The 21002-nt window shown below is 55.0% G+C and overlaps 1 protein-coding gene across 1 annotated transcript; it reads left to right on the forward strand.

Annotated features, from left to right (window-relative positions):
• Positions 1-506: 506 nt before the first annotated feature.
• On the forward strand, positions 507-21002 carry RAB8A (RAB8A, member RAS oncogene family). Its single transcript, XM_005901468.3, has 8 exons — positions 507-664; positions 5933-5993; positions 8232-8292; positions 12388-12465; positions 14689-14778; positions 15340-15405; positions 16915-16965; positions 19709-21002. The coding sequence occupies exons 1-8, from the start codon at positions 541-543 to the stop codon at positions 19799-19801; spliced, it is 624 nt and encodes a 207-aa protein (XP_005901530.1). The 5' UTR covers positions 507-540; the 3' UTR covers positions 19802-21002.

Genomic DNA, 21002 nt, shown 5'->3' on the forward strand with positions numbered 1-21002 from the left:
CCAACACTTGTCCGGGCACCAACTGAGGCTGCGCGGGTCTTGGAGCGCGGGCTCCACAGACCCCACGCGCGTGCGCCCTCTGCTGGCGCCAACGGTCTTCCCGGCGCGCGTGCGCACAAGCTCCAGACCGGCCCCTGATTTGAGGGCGCGCGGAGCCGTTGACCAAGCTCCCGGCTTATCCCCATCCCATCGCGGGGCGGGGCCGCCCCAGAGTGGAGGGAAGAAGGCGGGGACGGGGGATGCCACGCCTCCTCCCTGTCCGTATTTGAAGTTCCTTGACGTCTCACCGCTGGCCAATCGCAGCCCGCCTTGTCCTGAGCGCCGGCCAATGAACGGCGCGTTTGGGTCGCTTCCGGCTCTGCGCCCAGTTCGCCTTTTCCCCACGTCTTCCCGAGGCGGGCGGGGTGCGGGGGCTGGCGTCGGCCGCGGTGACGCGCGTCGGGCCAGGAGCCAATCGGGGGCGGGATCCGCGCTGATGGACGGGGCTAGCGGCCAGTGGCGAGGCGCTAGCAGCACTTCCCGTCGGGGAGAGAGTGTAATATGGCGAAGACCTACGATTACCTGTTCAAGCTGCTGCTGATCGGGGACTCGGGGGTGGGGAAGACCTGTGTCCTGTTCCGCTTCTCCGAGGACGCCTTCAACTCCACTTTCATCTCCACCATAGGTAGCGGGGCTGGGGAGCGGCCGGGGGCGCGAGAGGCCCGGGCCGGGCGCGCCCCTGAGGAGCTGGGGCTGAGGGAGCGGCCGGGCGGGATGGACCAGGGATCTCAGAGGATCAAAGGGAGGCAGAGGGTTAAAGAGCAGTCGCCTGCATCATCGTTTGGGGGTTCCCCGGACATGGGAGGGAGTGGGGACCAGGTGCCCATTTTGCAGATGGGAAGACTGAGGCCCCAACCCTCAGCCTGCTCAGAGAGTATATGTCCTGGTTGAGGTCTTGGCCCCCGTCGTCTTGTTCGGTCTTTGCAGCAGCCCTTGAAGAAGTTTTTGGTTTCCTCGTCTTACTAATTGGAAACAGGCATGGAGAATAGGGACAGCGACAAGTGACATCTGATCTTATTACGCATTTACTGTGTGCCAGGCTCTTTATGGTGCATTATCACACTTCCGAATGCTCTGAATTAGGTGCTGTTATTAGTTCATTTCACAGATGAGGAATTTGAGGCTCACAGAGGATACTAGACTTGCCTGTGGTCACACCATCTACAGGTGGCAAGGATGGTATTTGTTCCCAGATATGTATGAAAATCCCATGGATGGAGGAGCCTGATAGGCTACAGTCCATGGGGTTGCAAAGAGTCAGACAGGACTGAGCGGCTTCACTTTCACTTTATGTCTGAACCCAGAAATTAAGGCTCAGCCATCCCAGAGAGATGTGAGCACACACCCCCAGGACAAGCACAGCTGATCCATCTCAAAGCCAGGACTCCAACCCAGACATCTCCTCTTCTTTCCTCTGGAATATTCAGGGGTTGCATCCCTCTCCCTGACCTGTTTCCCCCGTGGATGAATTTCTTCTAGAAGGAATGGTAAGAGGGAGTCCAGAGACTTTCCCTGCCCGTGCCCAGCCTTCCATCCCACTCGAGGGTGACAGAAATGGCGATTGATAGCTGTCTGCTCTGGGACCTGTCATCTCGAGGTGGATGCCAGATAAAAGCTTCAGTGAGAAACCAAAATCAGCCGCTGCCACTGACAGCCCTGACTTCCCTATCGCTCGGCCCAGGACACTGGTTGTCACTTTGCAGAACTGCCCTTGCCTGCAGGGGCCAGCCCACATTGTGGTGGAACAGAGTTGTTGCTTCTCAGTTCTGACATCCATGAAAGTGGGGCTGACTTCTCCCCACCCCACAAAAATGACCGTTGTCCGCATGAAAGAGCTTGACCTGAAAGTAACATCCATTAAGCTGATAGCCTGTAAACTATGCAGCCTTGCTGTGGAGTGGGGAACTGGGAGAAAGATCAGGAGTTGGGGAAAAAACCTAGGAAATGGGCTTTGCTTTGCCCCTGTGTGCCTTATCTCCCTAATCCCCATAGTGCGCTGCCAATTCCATCTTTGCCTTCTTCCAGAGCTGCACTTTGCAAGACACTTAGCTGCCAAATGGAAAGAGAATGGGACTGGCAGTCATTATTCTGATGTCCAGGTGCTGTTTGCCCTTGAACGAGCACTTCACCTCTCCGAGCCCTGTTTATTCAGTTTGGGAGTGGTGTTCTCTGTTTTGGCCAGTGCCTGGATGGTGGAGGATCAGAGCTGTACAATGAACAGGGGGCTTTCTCCAGTATCAGTGGCCATCTAGAGGAAGCACAGTGTCTCCTACCGTGACAGCATCCTTCCCCAGACACAGGTCCTTCTGATTCCTCCCCTTCACTAACACCAAGGTCAAACTTTGGGGTTTTACCTTTGCACCCCCACCAATCAGGAAGTGATATTCACTCCTGGTAGACTGTGGCTTGCTCTCAGTCCAGACCTCAGTTTCCCAGAGTCAGAACCTTCCTGGTGAGAATTTGGAGGTTGAGTTTTTTGTTTGGTTCTTAATTCTTGACAGGAAAACCCAGTCTAGTCTCTGAGGAGGCCAGCCTCCACTTACAGGTGAGGATGTAACTTGGGCAAGGTCATCTAAGGCAGTGGGCATGGCACTTAAACCCAGGATCCCGCCCCCCGACCTCAGGATCCTCATTACATGTGTAGCCTTCCTGCTGGCCTCTGTTTTCTAGGAAATTTTAATTCCCTGTGACCTTGAAGGTATGGCCTCATAACTCTTAGGCCTTGTAAAGTTTACACTTCCTAATAAAACTTGGTGTGTTAGTAAAACCCAAGAGGCAGATAGAGTGGTGCTTTGGGTTCTGTCGATTGGGCAGTGCTTCTTGATTTCATACATTCCCATGTATGTGGGCTTTCCTGGTGGCTCAGAAAGTAAAGAATCTGCCTTCAATGCAGGAAACCTGGGTTCGATCCCTGGATGGGGAAGGTCCTCTGGAGAAGGGAATGGCAACCCACTGCGGTATTCTTGCCTGGAGAATCCCGTGAACACAGGAGCCTGGAGGTCGCAAAGAATTGGACACGACTGAGTAACACACACACACACATGTATAACAGGAGCAGAGGATGTTTTAGGAAGACGTTTAGAATGCTTTAAGAAGCCACTTGCATGTGGCTTAGTCCTGAAATACAGCCTAATGCATAGAGGCGATTGGCACTGAGCATGCCTCTGTATTTTCTTTATAGATTGGGGATTAAGTGGCTGTTCATTTTCTGCCCAGGTTACATTTTACCAAAGCCTGCTCTCATAAGCTCCATCGATCATTTGTGGTTTGAACTTGGACCCGTGGCTCCTGGAGTTAGCTCTCCCCAGCCTGGCTCAAGCCCTGGCTTCTCCTTAGAGTCCCATTCATTCATTCCTTCAGGGAGGCGGATGATATACGTGTAAGTGCTTGCTAAACCACGCAGCACCACGTAGATCTATTGCTCTTCCTTTTTTTTTTACGCAGCCATCTTTTCCCCAGTGCCTGCTGCACACCAGGCATCTGGCTCAGTGTAGGAGCTGGAGGGGTGACTTGGATGGATCAGGAGGAAGCGGAACTGTTAACTAACTAGGCCTGCAGTCAAAGTTTGTGTGCAGGACTAAGTGATCAGCTTCTAGCAAATACATACTCAACCCCTGCTGCACTTGGTCACTGGAAATGCAATCATAAATAAAGAGCACCTGCCCTCCTGGAGCTTATGTTCTAAAGGCCAGTACTCAGATGCAGGCTTACATTCCCTCTCGTCCACAGGACAGCTCCTAAGGCAGGCAAGGATGGAATTAGCATTCCCCTGCAGGGTTCTGGGCTTCCCAGGTGGCTCAGTGGTTGAAGAATGCACCTGCCAATGCAGGAGACACAAGAGACCAGCTTCAGTCCCCAGGTCAGGAAGATCCCCTGGAGGAGGAAATAGTAATTCACTCCTGTATTCTTGCCTGGAGAATCCCTAAGAGGTATTCTAGTGGGCTATAGTCCGTGGGGTCGGAAAGAGTCCAACTGCAACTGAACATCTGAGCACACACACGTGAACCCTAGGTTCTAAGGGTCAAGCCAGGCCTCAGTCTCAAAGGTTGACAGGTGGAGATTAAATATATAGATATAGATATAGATTGATTGATTTGGGTGCACCAGGGCTTAATTGTGGCATGTGAACTCTTAGTTGCTGTGTGTGGGATCTAGTTCCCTGACCAGAGATCCAGCCTGGGTCCCCTGCATTGGGAGTGCAGTCTCAGCCACAGGATACCAGGGAAGTCCCCACAGGTAGAGCTTCAGAACAAACTCCTAGGGGCAGGGACTGGACTTAGCTGTTACTCCTCCACACAGGCCATTCAGATCATCACGTTTTGCTCCTAGCGTCATGGAGTGAATAAACAATGTCAGGGGTAATACATGAAGAAGATGAAGCAGGTTGGAGGGGAGAGGATGGTTAGGAAGGCTCCCCGAGGAGGTGACTGGAACAGAGACCTGAGTGAAGGGAGAGGGGAGCCAGGTGGCCATGAAATGAAAGAACATTCCAGGAGGGGAAAGAGCAAACCTAAAAGCCTTGAGGCTGAAACATGCTTGGGCGATGTGGCCAGAGAGGAGGCTGAGAGCCATGGGTTCTGAGGGGGCCAGGTTAGCGCACTTGGGCAACTGTTTTCACTTTATCTTGGGGCCAAGGAGTCAGTGGGAAGCCACTGAAAGGTGTTGGGGGAAATTTTTAAACAATCTTATTATGGGAAGTTCCCTGGTGGCCTGGTGGTAAGGATCCCAGGCTTTCATTGCTGTGGCTCATTTCAGTCCCTGGTCAGGAAACTGAGATCCTGCATGTTGTATGGCATGGCCAAAAAAAAAAAACGTTTTATTGACATATAATTCAACTCACCCATTTAAAGTGTATAAGTCAGTGGCTTCAGACCCATTTACAGAGTTGTACAGCCATCATCACAGTCAATTTGAGAACATTTTCATTATGACAGAAAGACAGCCCACACCCCTCAGCAACCAATAGTCTCCTTTCTGTCACTCTGGATTTGCCATTTCTGGATGTTTCATGACTGGGATTATATACTATGTGACCTTCCCTGTCCGGCTTCTCTCACTCAGTGTCATATTTCCAGAGTTCATCTGCGTAGCAGCATGTGTCAGGGCTCCATTCCTTTTTATGGCTGAGTAATATTCCTCTGTAGGGACGGACTGTGTTTTGTTTATCCACTCGCGTGCTGGTGAACACACTGGAAGGTTTAGAGCCGAGGTTAGCTCAGTGACATGGTTGAGTGTGTGTTTTGGAAGCTCGGGAGGGGATTGAGGGAACAGTGGTGGGAGAGCCTGGAGGGCAGTTAAGAAGGCTGAGAGGTCGCCCTGATGCTGGGGAAAGGGGCCTGGGGCCAGAGGGTGGGAGAGAAGGAGGGCAGGGTCAGGAAGGCTTCTTGGGAGGGGGTCTTTCAGCAGGTTTTGTCAGGCTAACAGGCAGGCAGGTGGGGACCACTCACAGAGAAGGACCTACATGTGTAAATGCCAGCCCTCCATCTGCATCAGGCACATCTCAGGCCCAGCGCCCTTGTGCTTGGAGGGCCAGGTACGGGTGGCGGGAAGTGGGAGGCTCTGGCACCCATTCCATGAGGCCGCCGACCAGGGAAGGGAAGAGAGCAAGGCTTCGGCACCTGACCTGCCTGGGTTTGCCCGCCAGCCCTGCGCCTCGCCAGCTTCCTTCTGTGCAGCTCCATTCTGTCCTCTGAGCCTCAGCCTCCCCTTCTGTGAGAGGAGAAAGTTCACCAGGCACCTCCAGATTTGTTTGAGGGGTTTAGAGATCCTGCCTGCCCAAGCGCCAGCAGGTGCCCCCGAGACTGTGACTGCACAGGTTGGCAGCACCCACCGCAGATGCAGCTTGGGAGAGAGGCTGACAGTGATGTGCCTTTTTTCTTTTCTTTTCTTTCAGGAATTGACTTTAAAATTAGGACCATAGAGCTCGATGGCAAGAGAATTAAGCTACAGATATGGTAAGCATTGTGGCCTTCATCAGCCCCTCCGCCAGCAAGTGCTTTGAGCTAGAAGCCCCTGGTTCCGCGCCCCGCACCACCCGACCATGGCCCTCATCTCTTTGTGCCTAGCCCAAACACTTTGGGCTTTCTTCAGAAGCCCCAGGTGAAGGGACTTCCCTGGTGGTCCAGTGGTTAAGACTCTGCACTTCCACTGCATGGGGCATGGGTTCGATCCCTGATCAGACTAAGATCCCACATACCCAGAAATGTGAATGTTAGTCGCTCAGTCGTGTCTGACTCTTTGCGACCCCATGGACTACAGCCCATGAGGCTTCTCTGTCCATGGAAGTCTCCAGGCAAGAATACTGGAGTGCGTTGCCATTCCCTTCTCCAGGGGATCTTCCCTACCCAGGGTTGAACCCAGGTCTCCTGCATTGCAGGCAGATTCTTTACCATCTGAGTCACTAGGGAAGCCCCATATCCCCAGCTATATGGCCAGAAAAGGAAAGGAGGAGCCGACAGAAGCCCCAGGAACGGTGCTTTGCTGGTTGATGGGGCTTAGAGTCAGTGTCCACCCGCTCTGAGGACATAGCCACCAGACCCAGCTCACATGTGGGCACACACTGCGCCTCAGAGCAGCCTGCTCCCCTTGAGCTCTCAGAGAACCCTCGTGGCGGCAGTGAAGGCCGCCAAAATAGCAGGATACGTCTGCCCGGCCTCTCCATGAGCCCATCAGCTTGATGAAGGAGGCCTGACATCACTTCCTCTTTTCTCTCCTGGGGACACCCAGGCCTCTCTTCCTAACATGCAGACCTGAAACCCCAGAACCAAAAATGAGCTGAGGCCAGGCCCAACAGTGAGATCTGTTTCTGTTCGGCTCACCAGGGACTGACTTCCTGTGCTCCATAAAATCAGAATTTGTGAGTCCCCATCATGGATTGTGGTCTGTAGGCTACCGGCCTTGGAAAGGCTGGGCTCAGGTGGTCAGATGTAGGAGAGCCTCAGCCTGCAGCCCCGTCACTCGCAGGGGAAACACAAACCCTGAACCACACAGAGAGAGGTCACGTTGGGGAGGGTAACTCAGTCCTTCCAATCCAGGCACATGCCTGTGTGTGGGATGGGGGCTGTGAGATGGGCTGCGGAGCCCCCTCCCTGCAGCTCATCTCCCCAGCTCAAGTCTCAGATGCTGAGCGCTGCCCCATCTGCCTGGCGGGTCCCCTCAACTTCAGGGGTCTCCACCTCTGAGCCCGACTTCAGAATTGAATTCTGTTTGTGGCCTAACTGATCCTCCTGAGCTCGGGAGGCAGCCGGTCTCTAGCCGCCTCGTAAGTTACAGGCCATTCAGATTCCTCTATTTTACAACACGTTGGCTCCCTGGCAGCCTCAGTGCCCAAGTTCAAAGGGACACTGCACCAGCAAGGAGGAGTTGTGCTTTCTTTTCCTCCCCTCCTCCTGCTTCTGCTCTTAGCAATCACAGTGGGGTTAATGACTGTCTTAAAACTCTTCTAGAACAGTCGTAAAATCATAACTGATCATAACCGCTAACGTCACCTGCTATTGGCGGCCAAAAGTCAACATGGCCCCAAATCAGGTGTGTCTGTCTGGTCCGGACATGCTGAGCCCTGAGCAGAGGGTGGTGCAGGGTCGCAGGAGGAGCCCTGGGCCCAGAGACAAAAGCTGTGGTCTTGTCCTGGCTCTGCCACCGGCCAGTTGTCACCTTCAAACAGAATAATGAATACCCTCCGTGCCAGGAGCTGGCTGGGCAGGGGCATATCTGACCCAGGTGTCGCCACCGTACCCACAAGGAAGGCCTTTCCCCCGGGGTCTCCACCAAGATGGTGAGCATGGAGCTGCTTCCTGAGCTTCTTGGGGCTCCCCTAATTCAGCCTACCAAGGAGGGCTGTGTCCCCCTGCCACCTGACCAGCCCCTTCCACACACCTGGCCCCAGATTTTCAGATAATACCATCCAACCTTGGCTCTTCTGGGGCCCATAAACCCTGGGGGAAATCCCCAGGAAGACAGGGTATGGAAGAGAAGTCATTCTGCCATATCCCTGGCCAGGAGACGTCAGACAGCTGCCCTGGCCGTGGTTTCTTTCTCTAATGATGGGGGGCAGTGCCCCACAGCAGAGTAATGAATCAGGAGCTGATGGCCCATGAGAAAGCTGGCTGTCCGTCCTGGGTAAATGCCCCTCATTCTCACTGTGATGATTGTTCTGCATCACTGCTAATATCCCTTCTCCTTCTCATCGTTAGGGACACAGCTGGTCAGGAACGGTTTCGGACGATCACAACGGCCTACTACAGGGGTGCAATGGTATGTATTGGTTTGCGTGGGGTTTGAGGCTCTTTTTTTTTCAAGTCAAGTGAACATCTCGTCCTTGGACACTGATACCTGAAGTTTCTGAAGAGCCCATGGTCTGGCTTCTCAGGGGTCCTTGGTTCCAGGTTAGTTTTAGGAAAAGGCTCTGTGCCCCACCTCCACCCCCTTGTCCATGCATCCCCTTCCAGCTCCAGAGACAATGCAGGGTTCAAGGAAACCTAATTCCCCAGGAATGAAGGAAGACACAGGAAGCCGGTTCTTCCAGGTAAGGTCAGGTAAATCAGAGCTGGCATGCCCCAACGCTGAGGAGCGCTCACGTGGCCCACGTCAGTCTCTGTGGAATTTGCTACCGAAAACTTGAAGATCTTCCAGGAGCCGACTCGCTCTGGGTTGTTGTCTGTTATATCTGCTTCCTGGGCCTGGGGCAGAATGAGGCGACTGGGGACACTCGCTCTTCATCCATCAGATATTTTCACCAAGCACCTTCTCTAGGCCAGGCCCAAATCAGATGCAGAGAGCAACCTGGCCTGGGCCAGGGTCCTGTCCTCAGGATCTCCAAGCAGGTCCTGCACCTGTGAGGAGTGTATACAAAGCAGGGTGCCCAGGGGCTGCGGGGAGTGGGAGGAAGGTTCACAAGACCTACTCAGCCACCTGGGTCGCTCTCTGAGCACGTTCGCCTTCCTTGGAAAGTGGTACAGAGAACAGGAGTGTCCCAGGCAGTTGTGAGCATAAATGGCCAGTTCCCCGTTTCCAGCTCCAGCTTTGCCCCATCAATCAGCTGCTTAGACCTGTTTCCTCCACTAGGCCGAAAGCTCCAGGAGGGCTGGGCTGCCTCTGGGTCCCCAGCACATGCCCGATACCTGGGACCAAACTGAGGGTGCTAGGAGCTTGGGAATTGCTGGCAGACAGCAGCAATGAATAGAAGCATTAAGTATTTAGAGCATCCCACACAGCATCTGAACATAATAGAAACTCAATCATGTGGGTTGCAACCTTAGTGCTCCTCATTAAAATTAATTTACTAATTTTCCCCTCACCTTGCTGTGCTCTGGTACAGCAGAGGTCTTGGGGCACTTGGGTCCTGGGGGAGCTTTTGCTGTGTGGCCTCAGGCAGACCCTGTCCCTCTCTGGGCTGAAATAATACCCCCACCCACCAGCCACTTACCCCATTTGCCAAACCCTTCTCTGCAGCTGGCAGGGGGCCTAGGTCTTGACCATAAATCCCTGAGTGTAGGTGCCGTGATCGTCCCCATTGTACAGATGAGGAGCCTGAGGCTTGGCACCATTTCAGGCCCTGCTTAAATTCACACAGAAGATAAATGTCTGGGCTGGTAGTGAGGGGCTCTTCCCAGCCCTCGTGTCCTCAGCGAGCTCCCGAGAAGGCAGGACTGAGCCATCTGTGAGACCCTGTCCAGCCCCAAGATGACTGTGTCCTCCCAGACCTACGCTAACTCATACGGAAGCTGCCAGCTGGGTGTGGCCATTTGAATCTAAATCTGTTAACGTTGGCAACCCAGGCCCTCAGTCACACCTGCCACACTTCCGGTGCCCCAGAGCCTTGTACAGCCAGGGGTGACCATAAAGGATAGGGTGGGGAGCATTGCCACCGCTGCAGCCCGTCATCACCTTTCCTTTGTCCTTGTGGCACTAGACCCTTGGGTCCAAAGTTTGGGGAGCATCGGACATCCGGTGTCCAGTTGTAAGCTTGCAGTCAGGTCTGGGGAGCTGTGCCCTAACAGGCCAGGAAGAAGCTCACTGGAGCCTTGAGGGGAGCTTCAGGGAGGACCAGAGATAGAGTGATCCTGTGTTTTTGGTTTCCCTGGTGACTTAGCGGTAAAGATTCCACCTGCCAATGTAGGAGACGCAGGTTCGAGCCCTGGGTCGGGACGATCCCCTGGAGAAGGAAGTGGCAACCCACTTCTTACACAGAAGACTTTTACCTTCTGTAGGAATGTAAAGAGGTCTTCTTGCCTGGAAAATCCCATGGACATAGGAGCCTGGTGGGTTACAGTCCATGTGGTCGCAAAGAGTTGCACATGACTGAGCAACAACAGATGTTTTCCAGGGACTCCTGTGCCTTCCTGATAGAGTTGTATTCATTAACCACCCCCCCCCCCAAGCCCCTACAGGTAAAAATCTGGGACCTGATTCCAAGGCGCCAACCCAGCAGTGGTGGCTGCAGAATCCTAGGCCATCAGAGGGGCCAGTCCCTGAATAAAGGGGCAGAAAGGCCTCCCAAGCCTGTGGTGTTTCTTGCCCCATGGGTAGAGGCCCCAGTGATGCTCGATTCAGAGTGTCCACCTGCCGGAGTCGTCTTCTCACGCTCCCCTTGGCTGGAGCGTGGCGCACATCACAGCCACTAAAAGCTCCTCCAAAGTCTTCCTGTCCGCAATCTCCGTTTAGTCTCTGCAAGAGACCACTGAACGAGGGTTCCCAGGTGGCATTTTTGAGAAGTCGTGGCTGTGGCGGGCTATACGGCCACTTACATAGCCTCACAGTCACAACGGGGACTGGGAATTGCAGTGGCTTGCTTGCCCTCTCTGTGGTTTTGTCACAGCCTCGCCCTGTAGTTATCTGCCCAGGACACATGGCCCGCGTTCTTACTCTGCAAATTCAGGCGGCCTTAGAGACATCTTGGCCAGCACCAGAGCTTGTGAACAGAGGGTTTAGGCCCCTGGAGCAGGTTGTGCTTGTTTAGTTACTAAGTCGTGTCTGACTCTTTGCAACCCCATGGGCTGTAGCCCACCAGGCTCCTCGGTCCATTGGATTCTCCAGGCAGGAATACTGGAGTGGGTTGCCATTTCCTTCTCTGGGGGATATTCCCAGCCCAGGGATCAAACCCACGTCCCCTGCATTGCGTCGCAGGCAGATTCTCTACCACTGACCCCCACCCAGGGAACCATGTAACGTGATGGAATGGAGTGAGCCGGGCCTCGGCAGGACAGCTGGGGCCGTGTGCGTCGGAACCCAGGGGCTGAGCCTCACGGGGCCGGAGATCCTGTTGCAGGCTGGCTCACCACGTGCCCTGTGGGGATGTCCAGGGTGGCAGGGGGCCTGTCACAGGGTCGCCCTGAGCACTGCTGGATCCTGTGGAGGGTCCAAGGCAGTTCCTGTCATCAGCTGCATTAGAGCCGGGTTGGAATCATAAAGGTCACTTCTCTCTGTACTTCAGTTTTCTCTTTTATCAAGTAGGGTATTTGTCCTTCTTGGCGATGGCAGATTGTAGGCTCAAGCGAAGGCGGGTTCACTTTGCAGCTGTTTCAGAACCCATGGACCATCTCCCAGTTGCTCACACGTTGGTTACAGAACCACAGAGGCCTCAGCGTTGTCTGCCCCAGGGCTTAAAGCCAGCCCAATAACAGTGGGGTTGCTGGAAGGCACATGGGCATCAGGGTTTGTCCCCCTAGGCTTAGACTCCAGTTGGGTCCTTTACTTTCTCATGTGTCCAGAGAGAGGGACCTAGCCCCCCTCTCCCCGCTCCCACTTGCAGCCTCAGGGTCCCCGTTCTCACAGTGGGGACAGTGGGGCACCCGACCCAAGCCTGTGGATCTCAGGGAGACTCTATTACAGTGCCCAGCTCATGGTGGGCACCAGATGAGGGGTGATGCTGGGATAAACAGAGGAGGCGGCCCTGGCTGAGTCTAGGAGAAGGCTCGGCAGGGTGCGTGCGGGGTGAGTGGGTGTGGAAGAGGCCGAGCATCGCCAAGGGTGGCAAGAGGGGGAGCACGGTGGGCATCAGGACCACGGAGCACAGTCTGTAGAGCAGGGGCTGCAGGAGGCGAGGTTGGGAGGCCAGCCACTGGGACCTCGCTGGCTGCCAAGGCATGCGAGCTTGTGTTTTTCCTGCCTGCAGGGCTCCTCTGTAAGCATGAGGGTAGTAGTGTCTGGGCTTCTGAGGAAGGGTCACATTGGTGGCCAAGGAACAGGACTAGAGCCTGCGCCACCAGGGGGAGGCTGGTGCCTGAGCCCAGCAGAAGGAAGGGTCCGGGAGGGTGTCCTGTCGGGTCCCTGCTGCCCGCCTCCTGGGTCCTCCCTCCGAGAGAGCTTGCAGCTTGTCCAGAGCCTGTGTGTCTGTCTCCCCCTGCTCAGGGCATCATGCTGGTCTATGACATCACCAACGAGAAGTCCTTTGATAACATCCGGAACTGGATTCGGAACATTGAAGAGGTGAGTCTCTAGGAGCGCCCTGGTTTTACCCATGAGATCCTGAGCACAGAGGCACCTCGAAGTAACTCACTAGGAACAAAGAGGGACGGGAATCCACACAGTCGACCCCAGAAACCACCCAAGTGTGGCTTCGTCACAGAGCAGCCCCGAGAGCCCGTTCCGCCAGCCGGGCTGTCTGGTTTGGGCAGCCCCAGATCAAGGAAGAAGGATACCCAGGCCCAGTGAGCACTCTGCTTTCTAGAGAAGGAAAGGTCTCGAAGTGGCGTGACCTTTGTACTTGGAGGGTGTGGTGAGGGCATGTCAGGCCAGACTTTGAGCTGCCACGGAGCGGGCTATGAGCTGGGAGGAGGGACCCATGCTCAGGCCGACCGTGCTGGCCCCGCAGCAGCCCGTGGGAGGAGACCTTGAGCCCCAAGGGAAGAGAACCCCAGGCCCCCCTTCCTGCCCCACTGGTCCCAAAACCAGTGTGGTCATCTTCCTGCTCTCCAAAGAGCTTGCCCTCACCCCAAAGCCTCCCCCAATGACAAACTTGTGGCTTTTGATGACTCACCGGGTGAGGCTTCCGATCTGAGAATTTCATGCACCTGTGAAGCCAGGGCTGAAGGTCCCAGCACGGTCGGCACCTGTGGACAGGTGCTCTGGCCTGAGGACCCCATGTGTGCTGGCAGGCAGGGGCTGCAGCCTCTGGAAGCTCTCCATTCTGGCCAGTAGGCAAGAGCCTTCCAGTTAGTAGGACGTTTGGAAGCAGCAGAGGGCGTTTTTCTGAGGCCAGATCTGAGCTACAGCAAGAAGAACCTTTTCTTTTTTTAAAAAAGTGTATTTACTTATTTACCTAAAGCAATAACGTTAAACCATTCTGTGCTCGAACGAAAAAGCACACACACTTTTTGAAAAAGAACTATATTTTTGAGAACAGAAAGGTTCTGTTTTCTTTAGTTACCTTTGACCCACTTTTTAAAGATAAGAAACGTTATCACTTCATTTATAACACCAAAATGGAGACCCAGGGTCAGAGTGGTGAAAAGCGACACTGTCAGTGGTGGCAGAGCTGAGGTTCAGACCCTCCTCTGTTTTTCTGATGTCTCTGATTTAAAGCGAGTGACCATGAAGTCAGCCCACTCTTTTTTTCCCTCCTTGAGAAACTAGATAGGCTTGATCGTGGGTCTGGATAACTTTCCATTTCCTGTACTTTAGGGACCTTTTGAAATCCTCCTGTAATAGTTTGCACGCTGGTGTATCTCTAAGGGCCTCTCATGGCCTAATCCTTCAGGAAGTGGGGCCCACTGTGGATTGTAGAGGAGAGATGGAAGAAGGAAGCATTGTCAGGCATGAAGTGAAAGTGAAAGTCACTCAGTCATATCTGACTCTTTGCGACACCATGGACTGTAGCCTGCCAGGCTCTTCTGTCTATGGAATTCTCCAGGCCAGAATTCTGGAGTGAGTAGCCATTCCCTTCTCCAGGGGATCTTCCCAGCCCAGGAATTGAACCCAGGTCTCCCACTTTGCAGGTGGATTCTTTACAGTCTGAGCTATCAGGGAAGCCCAAGAACACTGGAGTGGGTAGCCTATCCCTTCTCCAGCGGATCTTCCCAACCCAGGAATTGAACTGGGGTCTCCTGCTTTACATACAAATTATTTACCAGCTGAGCTACCAGGGAAGCCCTTTCAGGCATGAGTGCAGAGTTAAGGAAACACCCTTAAGGCAGAGCACCCAGGGCTGGTGACTGCCAAGGGCTAGGACCACCCCGGGCACAGCCTGTGTCTGGAGCCCAAAACAAGGGGAGCTGGAGCCAGGCAGACAGTCCTAGGACAGCAGCTGACGCCTCTAGCAGGGGAGCCAGGGAAGGAGAGAGGCAAGCAGGGGTCAGGACCTGGTCGCTTGCCTCCCATAGGAGGTCACTTGCCTCCCACAGGCCAGACACCGCCAGGAGTCCAAGGACAAGCGCGGTAACCTGGTTGATGCAGCCCGTAGAGAAGGCGTCCTTGGCCGCCAGAAAGTGTGCGCTTGGTCGGGGTGGCAGGCAGAACCCTGTGCTCGGCCCTGGCACTGGCTCTCAGACACGGGACAGGCCCCTCGCCCTCTCTGAGCTGCAGCCTGCCCTGTGTTTGGGGCGTGTCCAGCCGTCCGGGCCATGCCACTCTGGCCTTGGACACGGGTTGGCAGTGGGCCTACAGTCCAGTCTGCTTCACCCCTCCCCTCCCCCACCTGCCCCTCCTCCCCAGCACGCCTCTGCAGACGTCGAAAAGATGATCCTTGGGAACAAGTGCGACGTGAATGACAAGAGACAAGTTTCCAAGGAACGGGGAGAAAAGGTGGGTGTGGTGACCAGTGTGGGCCTGGCACTGCCAGATGCTGTGGGGCAGAGGGACCTCAGGGTCTAGAGTTTCCTGCACGGAGGCCAGCCCTGCCCTGCCCCAGATGGGCCCCCTGATGGGGTTGGGGAGCAGGCTTTAGAAGGGGAGAATCCCTCACCATCTTTATGAACAAAGGTGACCCACCCTCCCGGGATGCTAGGCTTCGCTAAGGCACACAGTGGAGTTGGATGTCAGTGGGCATGTGCCGTGGGAAGGGAAGGTGGGACGCACGTGCCTAGCCAGGCTTCACCTAAAGATTGAAAGCAGCGAGGGCTTCCTGGCGTGCCCTGCTGCCCCCACCCCACATCGCGTGAGTCCCCGTGAGGCCGGAGGGGCAGAGGACAGAGCCACGGTTTGAGCCAGGCCCCGCAACCCTCCTGCCAGGGACGCTCACCACTTGCTCTCCGCCGTCCCCAGCTGGAGGGCGTAGGCCCCCCTCACTGTTACCCACTTACGTGCTCTTTGGGGGTCAAAGCACCCAGCAGCTGGTGTTCACATGTGTGTCTCCCTCCCTCCCAGCTGGCCCTGGACTATGGAATCAAGTTCATGGAGACAAGCGCAAAGGCCAACATCAACGTGGAGAACGTGAGTCCCAGGCTCGCAGCACCAGCCCCTTTGGGCCGAGGTTCAGATAGTACCCTCCAAGGAGGCTCTGTCTCGGGGACCGGCCACAGGCTCCCGCGGCCTCTAGACTGATGACCGAGAGGTTCTCCTTGAGCAGCAGCACGTGCCAGGCCCCTTGCAAGGCCCAAGCAGTCTGGGGAAATCGCCCCCTTGTTCTGACACCAGCAGGGGCTGGTCCCAGCTGGGTACCTGGGACAGGATCTCACTGGCTCTCGGGCCACGCTCGGGGAGCAGGCGCGGTTTTGTGGGTGGGGGGACCGAGGCGCAGAGAGTGCTCCAGCGGCCGGCGCCCAGCCCCGCCTCCGGGTGCGTGCTTTCATTCACAGCGCCCGCCCATCCAGAGCAGGGGCCCTGCCAAGACTTGGCCAAGGCAGGCCTTCCTCTCTGCTCCACCAGCCCTGTAGCTCCCCTGCCTTCTGCTGCATTTTGCCACTTCTGAGATCTTTCCAGAATGGATCTTCCACGCCACTCCCGACCTCAGCCACCTACAAGAGGCACAGAAGGCCGTCCCCAGCTGGCCCAGCCAATGTGTGTCGCCCATGACTCGGGCCTCACCCACCTCTCTCTGTCCCTGGCCCCCTGGGCGGTGCCCTCCTCCAAGCCTTCTGTGGTCCCGTCCCCCTTCCCTTTCCCATTACGGATGAGCCTATGCAGCCCCTCCCCCAGGAGGCCTGTGCCATCCCCCAGGCCCTTAGGCCCACCACTTTGGGGATCCCCAGCACCCCGAGACCCTCTCCACAGCAGAACTTGACCACATCAACGAGTCTTCGGTGAGACTCTGCCTCTCCCCAGACCAGGAGCCCCTCAACAGCACATGCTAAGGCTGATTCGTCCCTGTATTAGGCCTGGGGCAGGGCTGGTGCCAGAGTGGGGTTTGGAAGTGTTGCCCAGATGAGGGAAGGGAGGGAATAAATGGTCAGGAGACTGGGACCAGCAGCAGCCTAGGGCCAGGTCAGCTCAAGCCTTCACCCATCCTGGGAAGATGAACCTTTGACCCTACCTACCAGGCCTTTCAGGGCAGCAACCCAGAATGAAGCTTGTTTGGCCAGGGAGCCAGCCACTTGTCTTTATGCCCTGCCTCTGACTGTTAGAAGCAGGGCAGAGCAGGCAGACAGAGCACAGGGGTCGAGGACGAGAGCTCAAGGAGTCAATGAGCCACTGGCTGCCTTGGGACAAGTCACGTGGCCCCCTCCAAGCCTCAGCTTCCTGTCTCACCAGTCAAGGGTGATCCCACCTCCCAGGATCATTGGCTCAGAGGAAGTGGTGGTCTGGGTGAGGGGGGTATCCCTGCAGTGACAGGAGATAGATGGGGATGGACAGGTGAGCCCCATGCCTGGGTCTCTGCCCTAACACTGTTACACGCACTGGCTCCACCGTTGAGCCACACGCATTGCGTGGCAGAGGCCAGGAGCCAGCCAGCCCCCATCTGCCTCCCACCCCCAGGGTGCTAACTGTGTGCTTACTCCACAGGCATTTTACACTCTCGCCAGAGACATCAAAGCAAAAATGGATAAAAAATTGGTGAGTGGGTGTCCCTGTTGGAACGGGCCAGCATCGCCACCAGTGGTGTGGTGCGTCCCTGGGCCCGGCCCTGCTTCTGAGGGCTGCACCTAGTAGGGCATCGCTAGGAAGGGGGGCGAGTTAGCAGGTGGGGTGGGGCATCCACCCTGAGCTTGCTCATCAGCTTCATGTTTTTTTCACGAATGGCATAGTTGTTTTTGTTGTTTTTAATTTATTTATTGTATCATTTATTTGGCTGCACTGGTCTTGGTTGCAGAGTTGGGGGCTACTCTTAAATTATGGTGCGCTGGCTTCTCTTACAGTCGGTGGCTTCTCTTGTTGTGGGTCACGGGCTCTAGGCTCGAGGGCTTCAGTAGTTGCAACGAACGGGCTCGGTAGTGGTGCACGGGCTTAGTTGCCCCACAGCATGTGGCATCTTCCCAGATGGGAGATCGAGGCCGTGTCCCCTGCTTTGGCGGGCGGATTCGTATCACTGTGCCACGAGGGAAGTCTGTCATAAGCTTCATCTTTCCTCTGGCTGAGAGCTACTCAGTAGCACCCACTGCTCACTAAGCCCACCAGCTGGCTGGGGACACACGGCCCTTTCCTCCCCTCTCAGGAGCCAAGCACGCAGGAAGATGGAGGGCCTCCTGCAGAAAAACCCGCCAGGCAGGCTTAGAACCACAGTCTACCCAGTAGCAAGGCCCCCAAGCAAGGCTTGTGTCTTGACAGCTGCTGGTTTTCCATCCTGACACGTCTGGCAAGTTGATAGGCTTTTTCCTTCCAGCCTCAGTCTGCAAGTTGTGGCAACCTTCGGTGCATCCCAGGGCTCTGAGGCTTCTACGAGGTCCTGCCTGAGTCCCTCCCCATGCACCCTTTGATTCATCTCCAGCTTGTTGGTTTACCACACGAGCAGTTTCATGGTCCCAAAGCATCACTCGTGCTTTCTTGGTAGGGTCTGAACGCTGGACTGTGTTTTGGCTATGTTCAGCACCTACATGCTGTCGTGAGTCTTGCTCCAGGACCTCTGTTCCAGGAACCATTCTTTTCCTGCCGAGTGATGCTTCCTATTGTCTGATACAAGAGCTTGAAGCACTCTTTATGACCCATTCTACATCTGGTCATTAATTCTAAGATGCTCTGAATTGAATTGCAGGGCACATGATGGATAGAGTAGCAGCTCTTTAGCCAAAACAGCAAACAGTCTATGTAAGCCAATGTACTTATAGAAAAATTTTCTTACGGTTGTAATTTTCTTAGAATGCTTTTCTCTTCAATATAACAGTAAAATTTTGATTCTTAAGCATCGTTCTGACTCACTTGGGCCCACTGGGAGTTACACTGGCCATCATGACAACGCTTTATGCTTTTCTTTTTTTTATTTTATTGTACGATTATTATTTTTTATTTCAGCTGTGCTGGATCTTTGTTGTGGCACGTGGGTTTTTTCTCTAATTTCAGCGCGTAGGCTTCTCTTACGAAGCGTGAGCTCTGGAGTGCACAGGCTTAGTTGTCCCATGGCATGTGGGATCTTAATTCCCTTACCAGGGATCAAACCCACGTTCCCTGCGTTGGAAGGTGGATTCTTAAGCGCTGGCCCACCAGGAACGTCCCTGCCTGTGCTTTTCATCCAGGCCTGTTGGTTGCCTCCTTCCAAGGCGTAGATTATGAGATGCTGATGCTCAGTGATAATCTGTGTAATTTCTTTTTTTTTTTTAACTGAGTTGCAAATCACCAACAGTTAAACTCTGTCCAGTTCTTACTACCTTTGTTTATGTTCAGAGTGGCAGTCCCGGATCATTTCCTATCGGTCTTTTTATTTATTAATGTAATTGACATGGAACATTGTATAAGTTGGGCATTGTTATAACATTCAACAGTTACTGTCAAATAAATTCAGATTTTACCTGAGAGCTGGAAGATGAGAAGAAATTAGCCAAAGAAACAGCACCTGTACCCTTCCAAACATGTCAGAAAAAACAGGATTTCAGATGTCGGGGCTGGCAGGGCCAGATCAGAGGCTTCAGATGCTGGGCAGCAGCACTGATGGGTTTAGAAGGGCTCGAGTTTAGGGTGCGCCTCACCTGCAGCAGGGTGGAGGGCGGACCGTGGGGAGAGGTGGGAGCCGGAGCCTTGGCACAGGGACAGGGAGGCCAGAGGGTGTGAGTGGCAGCGGGACCTGGGACGCAGCACCTCCACATCCCAAGAGGCAGAGCCTTTCGCTGCCCCTCGGCTGCCTCACTGATAGGAGATGGAAAGGAGGGAAGGATGGGTGACTGGAAAGAAGGAAATAGGGAGAAGAGCGTGAGATGGGTGAATCAGTGGTTGGAAAGATGTTGGAGAGGGTGGATGGGTAGATGAATGAGTGATTGAAGGAATACACAGTTAGAAGGAGCGATAGATGGCTAGTAGATGAAAAGCAGATCTACGGGGGTTTGAAATTTGAGTTGTCAGTTGGAGGGGACAGCTGGAAGGATTGATGGATGATAAAAGGGGATGGTTGGGATGGTTGGTTGGAAGGAGATGGATGGATGATTGGATGGAAGGGGATGGATGGAAAGAAGGAAGAGGGTATATGGATGATGGATGGGAGGGAGTGGGTGGTTGGATGGAAGGGGATGGATGGATGGTTGGATGGAAGGAAGGAAGGAGACAGGTGGACAGTTGGTTGGAAGGTGACAGATGGATACATTGGCTGGTTGATTGAGGGATGTAGAGCTCATGTTACTTGGCTGTAACCCCAGAAAACCCCTTGTGATTTCAGGAAGGCAACAGCCCCCAGGGGAGCAACCAAGGAGTCAAAATCACCCCGGACCAGCAGAAGAGGAGCAGCTTCTTCCGATGTGTTCTTCTGTGAGGAGTGCCGCCTTACTCTGAGCCTCGCTCGGCCCAGCTGACTGTGCCTGTCCTGAGTGAGCCCCTCACTCAGCCGGGGCCCTCCCCCCTCCAGCACCCCCAGCCGCACCGCGGCCACTGGGCCCACGGCCACCAGAACACAATCGAGAAATCGTTTATTTTAGCAACTGCTCTTTTTCAACTCTGGAGATGGAATGAGTGAAAAGAACCTGCTGTCTTTCCTGCGACGTCCGCTGAATGGGTCCACACAGTGTAACTAGAGAGAGAGATGGAGTCGCGGCGTGGCCGTCAGCAGCAGCCCACGCGGCAGGCCACCACCTCTGGGCCTCGAGAGCCAGAGCCCCACTGGGAAGCCCGCCCACCATCCACGTCCCCCTGCGGCAGAAGCGAGGCCCCCAGAGGCTGGCGACCGCTCCCGGAGCGCTCGGCTCCACACGCTGAGCACGATGAGCCACGTCAGGCCGGGAAGCACCCGCCCTGCACATCCGACGCCCGCTGTCAGCTCTTCTCTCGGTTTCTGGACAAGTGACAGAAACCATTATCCCCAGCCCCGCCCCGTTCCCCCCATCCCATCTCATTTTAACTGTCAAACCAAAGGGAAGCACAAATTAAGGAAATCCTGAGGAAAGAAGCATGGCGTGGCCTTTCCTGTTTACAGCCAGGTTTGGTCCCCTGATCCAGCCGGGCCTTGCACTCGGCTGGTAGGTCTCTCCCGCAGCCCCCCTGAGCGCTGAGGGGTCACGTGCGTGCCTCGGGGGCCCCACTCAAGCACCGTCTCCACTCAGCCCGCCCTCTGCCAGGGCGCCCGCTCCTCCTCCTCCTCCTCCCCTGTCGTCTCCAAATTGAACGTTCTTGCTAGAGATTTTTATTTTTCCAGATCTGTAGTGTCAGGAGGTGATTCCGTCTTTGATTTACAATGGCAGGCCCAGGTGATCTATCGGGAACACACGCACACCCTTCCCGCGCCAAGAGCTCGGGGTGGCCTGCAGGGCCTGGCTGCAGAGCAGTCTGGGTGGGTTTTCAACTGCCGTCGTCGCCCACTGCTGTTTCAACAGCTCTTAAGTTCCTGGAGAGACGGCAGTCAGGACCAGGTCGCCAGGTCAGAGGGGTGTCACCAGGGAGCCTTTCTCTTTCTTTTTTGAATTAAAACCAACATACCAGCAATAGTCTGCTCTCCCCTGGAAATCTCTTTAACCTGCTCT

The sequence above is a fragment of the Bos mutus genome, chromosome 7, assembly GCF_027580195.1.
Source record: "Bos mutus isolate GX-2022 chromosome 7, NWIPB_WYAK_1.1, whole genome shotgun sequence".
Taxonomy (NCBI): Eukaryota; Metazoa; Chordata; class Mammalia; order Artiodactyla; family Bovidae; genus Bos; species Bos mutus.